The sequence below is a fragment of the Hemiscyllium ocellatum genome, chromosome 24, assembly GCF_020745735.1.
Source record: "Hemiscyllium ocellatum isolate sHemOce1 chromosome 24, sHemOce1.pat.X.cur, whole genome shotgun sequence".
NCBI lineage: Eukaryota > Metazoa > Chordata > Chondrichthyes > Orectolobiformes > Hemiscylliidae > Hemiscyllium > Hemiscyllium ocellatum.
Window position 1 is genome coordinate 14,886,889 of NC_083424.1, and position 13,940 is coordinate 14,900,828.

General features: G+C 39.5%; 1 protein-coding gene across 1 annotated transcript in view; it reads left to right on the top strand.

Annotated features, from left to right (window-relative positions):
* Positions 1-13,940, top strand: part of fam222aa (family with sequence similarity 222 member Aa) — a 218,967-nt gene that overhangs the window by 124,989 nt on the left and 80,038 nt on the right. The window contains exon 2 of the mRNA XM_060843494.1: positions 13,416-13,546. Coding sequence (XP_060699477.1) covers positions 13,465-13,546 — 82 coding nt within the window. The 5' untranslated portion in view covers positions 13,416-13,464. The remainder of the gene's footprint in view (positions 1-13,415; positions 13,547-13,940) is intronic.

Here is a 13,940-nt window from a genome sequence, read left to right on the forward strand (position 1 = left end):
CTTTAGCAACAGTGTCCCCAATTCAGCAATCGTGTTTTAGCGAGTTTACGTTAATGAAATGTGCATTAAGGCAAAATGACCTGTGTGCTATTTTTGTTTGCCAGTTTAGAAACAATATATCTGTAATAGTCATAGAGCCATTAAGCACAGAAGCAGATCCTTCTGTCCAACTTGTCCATGCTGACCACGTTTCCCAAACAATACTAGTCTCACCTGTCTCCATTTGGCCTATAATCTTTCCCATTGACATATCTAACCAAATGTCTTTTAAATGTTGTAACTATATCTGCATCTACCACTTCCTCTGTCAGCTGTTTGCACAAACGAATCGCCGTCAGGTCCCCTTTAAATCTATCTTCTCTCACCGTAAAAAATATGCCCCTAGTTTTCAACTCCCCCACTCCAGATAAAGTACCTTTTGCTCTTCATCTTATCTATGCCCTTCATGATTTTACAAACCCCTTTAAAGGTTACCCGTCAACCTCCTATGCTCCAATGAAAAAGGTCCCAGACTCTCCTTATGACTCAAATCTCCAGTCCCAGCAACATCCTGGTAAATCTTTTCTGAACCTCCTCCAATTTAGTAATTTCCTTTCTATAGCAGGACAAGCAGTGCAATCAGAACTGTACACAGTACTCCAAAGGTGGCCTCACCATCCAGATTTGAATAATGGATCTTTGATGCCTAGCTTATACAATAAATAAAAATTAACAATTTATTATTAATACTATAACTTTAGCAGAGCAAACAACAACGTAATCCAATTAAGATCTATGCTTTAAACATAATCTTCTTTGCACCTCTACTCTCAAATGTAGACAGACACAGTTCAAGGGTAAATTTAAAGAAAATAAAGGAACTGTAATTTGCCAGTTCAATAATCATTTCAGCAAATGAGAACCACATCTTTATGGAGTCTTTAAACCATGCATTATATCACTGGTGCAAGGGATTGTATCTTGCTTGAATTCTGAAATCACTGGTTAATACAAACAGCCTGCAGCAGATACTGAGGAATATTCTCTTCACTTACTACTTTTAAATTGGGATAACTTTTTTTTCTGAATACCAGGTGAGGCTATGGATGATTTGAATACAAAGGTGAAAATATTAAAATAGAAATGCATTGCTGGACCATGAACCAGGTGAGGTCAAGAATATGTGGTCAGTGACTATTACAGACATGGTTGCCAGTTGCATAGTTGTGTGCAGCTGTGACACTATTTCCCTATTTCTGGTGCCCATCACCAGGCTCAATGTCCACCCTTTTTTTTACAGCAGCATCTTGTTGATATACGACATATTGCAGCATACATGCAAAATTATCTGACAACCAAAAGGACAAGTTGTACCCCTCACCTGACCCATGCTACATTCATTCATTTACCTTAAGCACTTATCTTCTCTTCATAACTGTCCAGGGGGCTTTGGCATCTTTTAAACTGTTTACTTACTGGGATACAGCAGTTAGTTCCATAAAAAGAAGGCTGGTTGTGAGTTGCTTCTGCAAAAGTTTTGACGTGCTGACAGTTTGCTGTATCTAGTCTGTTGGGATGAAACCTGCATCAGACGTTTGGCCCAAAACAACCTAGGCATATGTGGGTAACCTTTTTGTTGATTCAAGTAAAAAATAGAACTAAGACCTGTATCAGTAGATTTGGGATATTATTTTTATTTTACTTGCTGCAAAACATGTTAATAGTGCTAATCAACAACTCTATTGAGACATTTAAGAAACATTGAACATGTACAAGATGAAGTCAATATTAATTCTGGCTCTGCTTTTTATGTCAGTAGGTTGTATCAATGGGATGAACTGCATATTCAGTAGTGCTTGAATTTATCCAAATGATTGAAATATTGTGCCCAGGTGGTTGTAGCTACTTGCTACTCAGTTGGACCCAACTTTTGTTGTTTAATCATACACATTATGACTGATATTGGCTGCTGTGTCATTAAATCTTTATCATTTAAATTCCCCTATCTTTTTAATCCTATCAGAGCTTCCTTTTTCTGTTCTTCCTGCCCCCCCCCACCCCACCCCTTTTCACTGGCTTAAAATTGTTTTCTTTCTATCTGTCTTCAGTTCTGAATAATCACTCTACCTGAAACGTTTAATTATGCTTCTATCCATAGTTGTCACTTGACCTCAGTTTTTCCCCAGCATTCTTCATTTTCATGTCAAATTCTATAATCGCAGTATTATTTGACATTATTATTCCATTCAAGTAATAAATCATGAGGCATTTGGGTGAGAATTGTGGTAAAGGTGTATATTATGATGTTGGAAGTTTGGACTTGAAGTAAAAAAGATATGTGGTTTCAGTTCTGTAAAAGCTTTCCTAAAATAAAGGTCAAAATCATTTGGAGCAATGAATTATACATCATTATAATGTGTAGTGAAAACAGACCAAGGGCTACTAGGATTTGAGTTCAACTCACAAGGATCAGGTTTTCGGTGTGGCTGAATTGTTCCATCATTGCAGTTTTAGTTTATGAAGACTCCATATTGTCAGAGATTCTAAGGGAGTGCAAGTTGTCAGAATGGAAGAGGTTTAGGTCATCAGAACTAAAAGATGTACCTAGGGCATCAAACTTGAAAAGAGTCTGTTGAATAAGAAGTTATAGTTAAGATAGAAATGACACTCTACTGGGGTTGAATATCTGTAAAGGTATTCAAGGCCACAACCTCACCACCACAGCCCACTCCCCACCAAACCTTCTCAAATGCAATAAAAGGATGGTCAATTTAGTGTTGGGCCTAAGACACTACCCTGAGAAACTCCTGCAGTGATGTTCTGGAAATGAGATGATTGATTTCCACCAACCACTATTATTTTGCCTTTGTACTGTGTATGATTCCAATCTGCAGAGAACCTTTTTCCCTGATACTTATTGGCTTAATTTTACCAGGAGTCCTTGTCCCACACCTGGTTAAAACCTGCCTGGATGTCCAGAGCAGTCCCTTCTGGAGTTCAGTTCTTTTTGCTTATGATTGGACCTAAGCTGTAATGAGGACAAAGCCCAGATGTGCTCCGCAAATGAGTCATTAATGAGTCATTTTTTAAAAAAATCTATTTTATTGAAAAATAGATCTTTAAATATTACAACAAATACAAAACTATGCAATTCAAAACATTACAAAGAAACCCCCAAAAATGTTTAAAAAAAACCCAAACCGCCCTCAGTACAAATATATAAATATGTATTAAAAAAATTTTTAAAACCTCAACTAAGTACTTAAATAATAACTGACAAACTAATAAATAAAAATAATACAGCTCAGCCAAACAAAATACTAACTCTCTAATATCAAGAGTATTAATTTTCACCTATTCATACATCTGCAGTTCCCCCTGTCAGGATATTGGACTCATAAAACACAATCGTTATGGTTATATGAAAGCCCTTGTTTGTGTGGCAGACAAATCTGTATCAAGGTATTCCAAAAAGGGCTGCCATGTCCTATAGAAATTCTCAGTTTTGTGGTGTACCATACCTGTGAGAAAATCCAAGGGGGTATGCTCCATAACTATCTTAAGCTAACCCGACTGGCCCGGGGGATTTTTGGACACACAGCCTAACAAGATATTCTATCTTGTGCAGAAAGTGAGGAAGCTGAAAAGTTTTTGTTTCTAATGTGCATCTACAGGGAACTGGGCAGGCCAAGAAGAGGAGAGTTATCCACCCTTACATCCAAAATTCCTTCCATTGCACCCACCATACTGCTCCAGTATGTTTGAAGCCTACTACAGGATCAGAGACAATGGGCAAGTGTGCCCATACTAACTTCACACTTGGGAAGTGTTGAAGAAACCCTTGTTTTAAATTTTGACAAACAATCCGGAGCCAAGTGGACCCTGTGGAGAATCTTCAACGGTAAAGCATGGCTCCTATTGCAAATTGATATCTTTCTTGCATTTTCCCAAATATCTTCCCATGCCTTTTGAGGGGACCTCCATGCTTAGCTCTCTCTACCATACTCTGCAGAGTCGATCAAACTCATCTGAGGGGTCACCTCCAGTTAATGATATAAAGTGCTAACAGAAAGTGTACTCTGAGCACTGAGTACCATCCTTTGTCAGATTTCTAGGGATCAGTCGAAGTGTAGTCTTTTTTTTAATAAAATCCCTAATTTGAAAAAAAACAAAGGAGGGGGCCCCTGCTTGATATCTCGTATTTCTGCTAACTGACAAAAAGACATCATTGTTTCCCTCAAATAAATCATCCATGCAAGACACATCCCTAGCTGCTCAATGTTTGAATCCTAAGCCATCATCCCCCATTGAAAACCTGGTATACCCACTATAGGTATAAGAAAATTTGTTTTGCCAATATTGCCTTCCCTCTGCTGAATTGCTCTCCGTGATTTAACAGTGTTGATAGCTATTGGCTGATGGAAATATTCCTTAACTGTCCTCACTTTGTCCAAAAGCAGCAAGCAAAGTAAGGGCGCACTTTGCCTGAGAGTTTTCGATATCTAACCATATTGAAAGAGAGTCCCCACAAGCCCGATCATTCACGGAAGATTAAAGCGAACTTAGTTTATAATGTCCAGGAGATCCACCTTCCCCAGTCTGTGAGGCAATTGCAGTTTAGTTAATTTAATAAGGGACTGCTTATGATGACAGATAAGAGCTGAACCAACTGTTCAGTCTCTTGAACGTTTGCTTATTGAATATCGGGGTGCACCCATATAGGGTACAACAAACTGGGGAGAATATTCATCTTGAGCACTATCCAACCTAACCATGAAACCAGAAGTGCCGCCCATCATACAAGGTCTTATTTGATTTTGTTGAATAATTGAACAAAATTAGTTTTAAACAACCGATCAAGAACTGGAATGATGAATATGCCCAAATACATAAAACCTCCCATGACCACTTAAATTGGAATTGAGATTCGCCCTCAAGACGTGGCACCTTTGTAAGACCACCCATAGGCATAGCCTCTGACTTTACAAAATTAATCTTGTACTCCGAAAAGGTGCTGAACAAGCTGATGCGTTCTATCACGCAAGGCACCAAAACTGCTGGATTTGACCAAAAAATGAGAACATCATCCGCATACAACAGTATCTTATGTAATTTTGACCCCACTTCTGGGGCAATATATTGGGATTTCCTATGACTGGCCTCTGCCAACAGATCAATCACCAATGTAAAAAGCAATGGAGACGGAGGGTAGCCCCTAAAAATGTTAAAGTTGCTTGATCAAACTCCACTAGTAATGACTGCAGCGAGAGGGTGACTGTAGTGAACCTTTACCCGTCTTATAAAGGCTTTGTCCAAGCCAAACCGCCCCAGAGTATAAAAAGGGTATGGCCGCTCAACTTGGTCAAAAGCCTTCTCTGCATCTAGCGAAATCACTACTCCCTGTATTGACAATTGTTGACAGGCTTAAATTACATTAAGCAGCCTCCTAACATTATTGGAGGATCTGTGAACCTTTATGAAACCTGTCGTGTCGTCTTTAAGAATGGAAGTCGAGAGTGTGTTGCTGGGAAAGCACAGCAGGCCAGGCAGCATCCAAGAAACGAGAGAATCGATGTTTTGGGCAAAGCCCTTCATCAGGAACGAGGCTTATAAGCCAGGACTGAGAGATAAATGGGAAGGGATGGGGTTGTTGGAAAGGTAGCTGAGAAAATGATAGGTGGATGAAGCCAGGCGCCAACTCGCAGGCACCACCTACTGCCCCCTTGATCATGACCTCACCTCCCATCACCAAACCATCATCTCCCAGACCATCCACAACCTCATCACCTCTGGGGATCTCTCATCCACAGCCTCCAACCTCATTGCAGTGAAACCCGCACTGCCTGATTCTATCTCCTACCGAAGATCCACAAACCTGACTGCCCCGGTCAACCCATTGTCAACAGCCTGCGCCTGTCCCACCTCAGTACTGTCCTGTTCCCCTTAGTCCAGGAACTCTTCCACCTACATTTGTGACACTAACCACACCTTTCACTACCTCCAAGATTTTCATTTCCCCAGCCCCCAACGCCTCATCTTCATCATGGACATCCAGTCCCTGTACTCCTCGATCCAAGCCCTCCATTTCTTCCCCTTGCGCCGTCCCAACCAGTAACCTTCCACTGACCCCCTTATCTATGTGGCTGAACTGGACTTCACCCTCAACAACTTCACCTTCCAATCTTCCTACTTCTTTCAAACCAAAGGGGTAGCCATGGGCACCTGCATGGAACCCAGCTATGCCTGCTTGTTTGTCTGATATGTGGATCAGTCCATCTTCCACAGTTACACCGGCACCACCCCAGACCTGTTCCTCCACTACATTGATGACTATATCATCACTGCCTCGTGCTCCCACAAGGAGGTTGAACAACACCTATACCAACACTTTCCACCCCAAACTCGAATTCACCTGGACCATCTCAAACACCTCCCTCCCCTTCCTGGACCTCTCCATCACTGTCTCCAGTGACTGACTAACCACAGACATCTACAACAAACCCACTAGATACCTGGACTACACTTCCTCCCACCCTGCCTCCTGTAAAAGCATCATCTTTATTCCCAATTTCTCCGCCTCCGTTGCATCTGTTCCCAGGATGACCAATTCCACCTCAAAGTCCCAGATAGCCTCCTTCTGTGATCGCAACTTCCCTTCCCACGCGGTTGACGATGCCCTCCAGCACATCTCCTCCACTCCATGCACCACCGCCCTTGAACCCCACCCCTCCTAATACAACGAGGACACCTTCCACCCCACCAACCTCTGCATACATTGCATCATCTTCCACCACCTCCATCGGGGCCCCACCACCAAAGATATATTTCCCTCTTACCCCATTAGCATTCTGGAGAGACTGTTCCCTCCGCGACTTCCTCATCAGGTCCACGCCCCCCACCAGCTCTCTCACCGCTCCCGACACCTACCCCTGCTGCAAGGGATCCTTCCACATCTGTCAGAAATTTACCTGTACCTCTACCAAAAAGCACATGAGATGGGTTTCAGTTGCCTATCCCATTATTATGTAGATACGAGCAGGAGTAAGCTGTTTAGTGCCTTGAGTTTACTGTTCAATAGGATGATGGTTGGACCTCAGTCTCAATTTAATCTTCCTCCATTAATTCCCTTAGAGATCAATAGGCTTTGGATATCATTTTGAATTCACTCATTGGCTAAGAATCCACTGAAGTAGCAAATTCTGAAGGGTAACAATCCTTTTGAGTGTAGAAATTCCTCCATCTTAAGTGACTACCCACCTGCTCTGAGATGGGCCCTGTGTTTTAGATTTCCCAACCAAGAGAAACCTGTAATCATGACTCTTTCCTGTCAAGCCCCTTTGCAACCGAGTCTGAAGTGCTGTGCTGACCAATTATGTTGATTATTGGCACTCCCTTGGTCAGAATAGCACCTGCACCCCCTATCTGTGTCTCTGCTTCTCCAGCACTACTGTTCTGGTTTCTGATTGCTGGACTTTGTGTAATAGGCCTGAACTCCATATTGCATGATTAAGTCCATGGTTACTCTGCCAAATAGACCCTTAGCCCGCTGGTTATCTAACTAGTATTTGGACGGCCAATTCTAGTTACCCAGTTAACAGGGCTGTCAGGAGTATGGCTCAATTCATGAATGCTGCCAGTGAGTCTTACTTTTCAACTTGTATTCAAGTATGTTCTTGTTTAGTTTTGACAACTGAATGAGATGTGAAATTTTTCTGACTTTTACTGTATTGATCTATGTGCAAAATAAATTGCTGGTCTCCTATTGTGTTGTTTGAGGAAATTCTTTCAAATGTCTAACTTGACAAATTGATCCTTCCTGAAAGTTTCTTAAAATCGAGTGTATTTCACTATTCTTGGGCAATCTGATCTTACCATTGATTGTGATACCTTCTACTTAAAAGATTTTCTAAAAATAAAGCACTGCAAAGATTGAAATGTGGCAAAGACTTCCAGCTGCCTTGCTCCCACTCTCTGAAATTCTCCCTCAAAAACATGTTACAATTCAAGTTCTTTGATTTTCTAGAATCCCTTAAAACCCATCCATGCAATTGGCTCCTTCCATAAAGAGATTTATTTTTTACCTCTGATTTGTCTTTTTGTTTCTTTATTCATTTTAAAATACTATGTGAATGCAAGCCGCTAAGCAATTAACTTTCACTGGATAGTTAGACTTGCTTCTAATGACTATCATTGAAGTATAGTTCCATAACTTTACCATCTCTTCTGCATGATAAACTGTCCATTTCACCATGTGTTGTGCAAATTTTGACGATTAACATTTCTTCGGCTTTGGTATCCAGACTGTAAAGACCATTTGTCCTCTAATTGCTTCCCAGAAAGTGGAAGGCTAAAAAAAATTTTCTGCCTGGATTTATGCTAAACTATTTGACTTTGAATGTATGAATTGAAGATTTTTTTAGAAGAGCACAACAGAACCATTAGTAAAGTGATTAATTATCTCCAAAGATGAGCAAAGCAGATGTGGAGCTGACAGCAAAACATGAAAAGTGAAGGACAGTAAAAGAACTTGTGACCATGGGATAAAACCCTAAATCATGAAGGACGTTTTTAACTTGTTGTTCCAAAATTTCTTCTTCAAAAGAGACTGGTGCTCCCAAAAACAGCTGTAAATGCATGTTTTTTGGCTGTTTGGAGAGAAGCCCATGGAATGCTGCACATTCAGATGTGATAGGTACTTCAGCAACAACTCTTCAAATGGGAAAGAGGCAAGTGAAACAGACTAGATTGTGATCTCTTGTGACTACAAAGATAATGGCAGGGCTGACAATCTTGTTCAACAGCAAGCTATCCCTGCAATTATGTTTCAAACAGTAAACACATTGTCTATTTTTCCCTTTTGAAGAATATGCAAGGACAGAGGTTAAAAAGCCAGTTTCAACACTACTGGCAAATGCTTGTGGGACTAACCTTCTTGTATGTGCTAATAAGCTAAGATTGGTTTGGGTTCAAGTGTAAGTTGGTGTGAAGTTCCAGTCAAATTATGTCCCCTAGTCGCACCTGTGCAGTAAAGGGATACTCTTACTGAGTGCTGGAATCCAGCTAAGCAGCAAGCCAGACAAAAGGAGGTGACACAACAAAAGTTCAGTTTCTCACGCCATATGCTGGAATTCAGTCACAGTTGAAAGGAATCCAGAACAGAATCTTGAACAGCCTGCTAAATTAAGAATCTTGAAATTGACTGTTTAGTTAGCAACATCTTCACTACTGGTAACCTCCACTTCAATGGCTGCAGCGTTCAACTACTGGCTGTTCAAACAATGACAGATTCATATAACTTTAGTTTATTGGACTCTCCTCTTATTTCTAGTTCGTGTGCATGTCTGCATTTATTAATTCTCGTGTTTAGTAATTAATGAACAAACACTCCAGTTTAGAAAGCCTGTTTAAGTTTCATTCCCACAAAGGAAGGGTCCATTTTAATTTAACTTTTTATTGCAACTAACTGAGGGGCTGAGGTGAATAAAGTTGAGTTAGTCCATCCTGCTTCACAGATGAATTTAACAATTTAGAATATTCCTGTAATTTAATGAAACTTGTAAGAAATTGGGGAACCTTGCCTGGGGTCTAGGCATAACAGCCTAAAGTCTGAAGAGATGGGCAGAGAGGCAAACATCTAAGTTTATTAACATGCATATTAATGAGGAAGATCTCTACAAAATGAATCCTCTTTAATAAATCAAAAGACTGCAGAAGCTGAAAATCTGAAACAAAAATGGGTTCTCCAGCTCTCTTTAATAAGTCTGACAGCATCTGTGGAGAGAGAAACAAAGTTGACATTTTAAGTTTCACTTCTCTGGAGCCTTTGAATGAATCTTTGTTGTGCTTCTGGACTTTGTTGTGCTGAACTTAGGAGTGCCCTCCAATGCCCCCTCTAACTGTGCCCAGTACTTACTTTGTTTAACACTTTTATAACCAGTTTTGTTGGGATTTGGTATTCTCAATTAATTTTAGTATTTGGTATCTAAGAATGCTATGTCCCAGGTATTAGAGAATGACCATGGATCCTAAAATACTTGTTTATGCATAAAGAAAAATGCCCCCTGTTGACAATTCTTCACTTTCCATTTCTGAAATACATATTACAAATGCAGGTTCTCATTTTTTACAACTTAAAATTGTTTACAAAGTGCACTTCAATCACTACTACGTGCCTGTGGTTACAGCATACTAACAGATTTATTTAAAGTAGTTGATCTAAACTTGCAGCAAGAAAAAATGGAAACATAGCGAAGTATTAATGGCTTCCAGTAATTCAGGTTTTGGTGATTCTCACAGTTAGTTATACATCTTGTGCAGTATTATCGAGTTTTGAGAAGATTTGTAGCTCAGGTTGAGGTTTTGGATGTAGGTTTGCTCGCTGAGCTGGAAGGTTCATTTCCAGACGTTTCCTTACCCTACTGGGTAACATCTTCATTGGGCCTCAGGCGAAGCAATGCTGAAAATTCCTGCTTTCTATTTATATGTTTGGGTTTCTTTGGGTTAGTGATGTCATTTCCTGTGGTGATGTCACTTCCCGTTCCTTTTCTCAGGGAGTGGTAGATGGGATCTAACTTGTGTTGGTTGATAGAGTTCCGGTTGAAATGCCATGCTTCTGGGAATTCTCATGCGTGTCTCTGTTTGGTTTGTCCTAGGTTGGATGTGTTGGCCCAGTCAAAGTGGTGTCCTTCCTCATCCTTATGTAAGGATACTAGTGAGAGAGGGTCATGTCTTTTTGTGGCTAGTTGGTGTTCATGTATCCTGGTGGCTATTTTGCTGTGTCCAGAAACCCTAGCCACTCTCCCCTTCATCAATGGTGTCTCAGAAATAACTGCCAGACTACTCAGACCCCATGGCATCATGGTAGCCCACGAACACACTAAAACAGCAGCTAATGAACTTGAAAGACCCTATACAGACAACAGGCAAAACCAATGTCATTTACAAAATACTGTGTAAGGACTGTAACAAACGCTACATTGGACAAACAAGCAGAAAACTAAGCTTATGAGCAAGATAATTTGATAAGTAGATATCATTAATTATGCATTTACCAATGATTTGAAGTCAAACATAGTTGGGCCTGGACTAACAATCCAGATAAAAGTTCACAGTCCACCATGGTAGTTAGAGCAATGACAGCATTCTGTATTTATATATTATTAGCATTAGAAGCATCATAAAACAAAACATAGCCTTACAGGGAACTATTAGAATAGATGTCTAAAAGCTTGGTCAAGGAGGTAATGATGTATTTAAGGAAGGAGAGAAAGAGAAGTGGAGAGTTCTGGGAAGGGAATTCCAGAGCTTAGGGTCTTGCAAACCGAAAGCAAAGCTGCATGTGGCAGGATAATTGAGATTGGGAGTGCTCAAGCAATCCAGATTGGACACGTGCAGATGAGTTGTAGGGCTAGAGGAAATTCCAGAAATGGGAAGTTGAGACATGAAGTGACTTGGTTTCAAAATTTATCTCCATATTGATTCCTATTTAAGGATTATATTTGATAAAGGTGAATGGGTCTTAGTGTAACTTCAGATGACCTTGAGTTTGCAGACAAGATGGGATGTTAACCAGGAATGCATTAAAATAATAAATCTAAAGTTAATAAAAAGCTTGCATAAAGGTTTCGACAACAGTGGAGCCGCAGTGAGGTGAATTGGATGATGGTATGGAATTAAGCTCGAGACATTGCATCGATTTATCTTTATAATGGCACTATCTTATTGTCAATTATGACACCAAAGCTGTTTCAGCCTTGGTTACCAAGCAAGTTAATGGTTTCAGCCAGCTCTGTCTATTTAGTTGAAAGAAGTTTCTACTTATCCAGGATTGGATGTCAAACCAGAATCTCAACAAGTTTGAGAGAAAAAGACATTTTGAGAAATTGTATTGAATTTTTTCGTTAAGTCGTGGGATGTTGGCTTATGAGCATTTATTACCCAGCCTTGAGAAGTTGATGGTCAGCTGCTGCTACTGTAAATACAACTGAGTATCTTGTTGGACCACTTTTAAAGAGTGCTTGAGTAAATCACATTGCATAAATGGCAGATTTCCTTCCAAATGGACATTAATGGATTAGATCATTTTATGACCATCCAGTGGTTACGTTTTTTTTAACCATACTGATGATATCTCTAAATTCCATATATAACTAATTTACATTGTTCAGCTGCTGTAGTTAAATTTGAACTCTTTTTTTTCCTCTGGATCATTAACCAAGATTATTGGATCTCCAGTCTAATAACGGAATCGCCTCTGCTGTTGTAGCCTTGGTGTTGTGAATGTATATCTGGAAATTATTGCATTATCAATTTATGTTGCCAAGGAATTCATCTTCAGTATAGAGGGCTAGATATAGACCTTGGCAGGTGACCAGAGGTAACAGCCCAAGAATAGGATATGACCAATGCAGGTGATTCACTACATACCATTGGAATGATCAGGTTGCACCTAGACCAGTTCTGCAAAGTTGTTTGATGTTTTTTGTAGAATTACATTTAATTTTACTCAAAAATTGCATGAATCTGTGTAAAACTCTGTAAAACTATACAGAGGGTTCGTCAGTCTGACATAGCATTGGGACATCGACCGACTTCACACTTATTGTTTAAAAAGCTGAGCTGTCTTGAGAATGTAATTTAAAAGAAGTTCTGGGATTTACATATTAAAGAACAGAAACCAGAAAATCCCATTATGAAAGTTTTAATCTGGTTGTTTATTGTATCACATCTCCATGACACTGGACTCCTTTGGCTATAAATTCTGTGAGCATGATCTTAAACTTCACAACCACCTGATGAAGAACCAGTGTCCGAAAGCTAGTGCTTCCAAATAAACCTGTTGGATTATAACCTGGTATTGTATGATCTTTAACTTTGTCCACCCCAGTCCAAAACCAGCACCGCCAAGTGAAGCTGTATGATAGTGGAGAGGTGTTCAAAGAGGATGGCGTGATCATGCTCACAGAATTTATAGCCAAAGGAGTCCAGTGTCATGGAGATGTGATACAATAAACAATCTTAGATTAAAACTTCCATAATGGGATTTTCTGGTTTCTGTTCTTTAATATGTAAATCCCAGAACTACTTTTAAATTACATTCTCAAGACAGCTCAGCTTTTTAAAGTTAAATGATTTATTTCTGATTGCAATTGATTACTAAATTGATGAAATCTTTAGATGTCCATTGATTTTAAATTTTAAGCTAATTTCGTGGCAAGGACATTGGAGAATATTATTCCAATAATTTGATGTCATATGGTTAAATGACTTGAACAATTGAAGTATTAATTTTGAGAAATTTCATTAATTTGAATTAGTTGGCCTTTAGTTCCTTATCTAAATAGAATTATGCATCGGTATCAATTTCACTGAAATATTTAAATCTTCCTTTTTCTTACATAATTGGTTCTTATGCTTTTTTTTCTTTTATTTAACAGCGTGATAGTTGAAGGCATTGACTGCGGGAATAGTCGCAGCTCCTCCACCATGTTGGCCTGCCTTCAGCGAACACAGAACCCACCTTCGCAACGTTTATCGTGTCCCAGTAAAACACTGGAATCTATGAAATGTGAGTAGAATTTAATAGTTGGGGGTTTATATCAGTACAGCCATACTCATTCTGATTGTGATGGGGAGATGATTGTCCTTCATATCTTGCCTTAGACCTTCCCTGTATATACTGCTACAAGTCTAAATAACAACAAGCAAAATGAAAGTGTTAGGTTTTCTATCTATTTCAAAGGACAGGAAAGTCAAGCAGTATATATGTCAAAACGAAAATGTATGAGAAATATGTAATCTACCTTCCTTAAAATGGATATGTGAGGAAAGTGAATCTGTAAATAACAAAATTAAAAGCAGAAACTATCTGAACTGCACAGCTGGTATTATTACCTGAAGTGAGAATTGTTTGCTGTGTAAATACATCTTCAAAAGTGAAAGGCAAACAGTCTCCTTTTGTC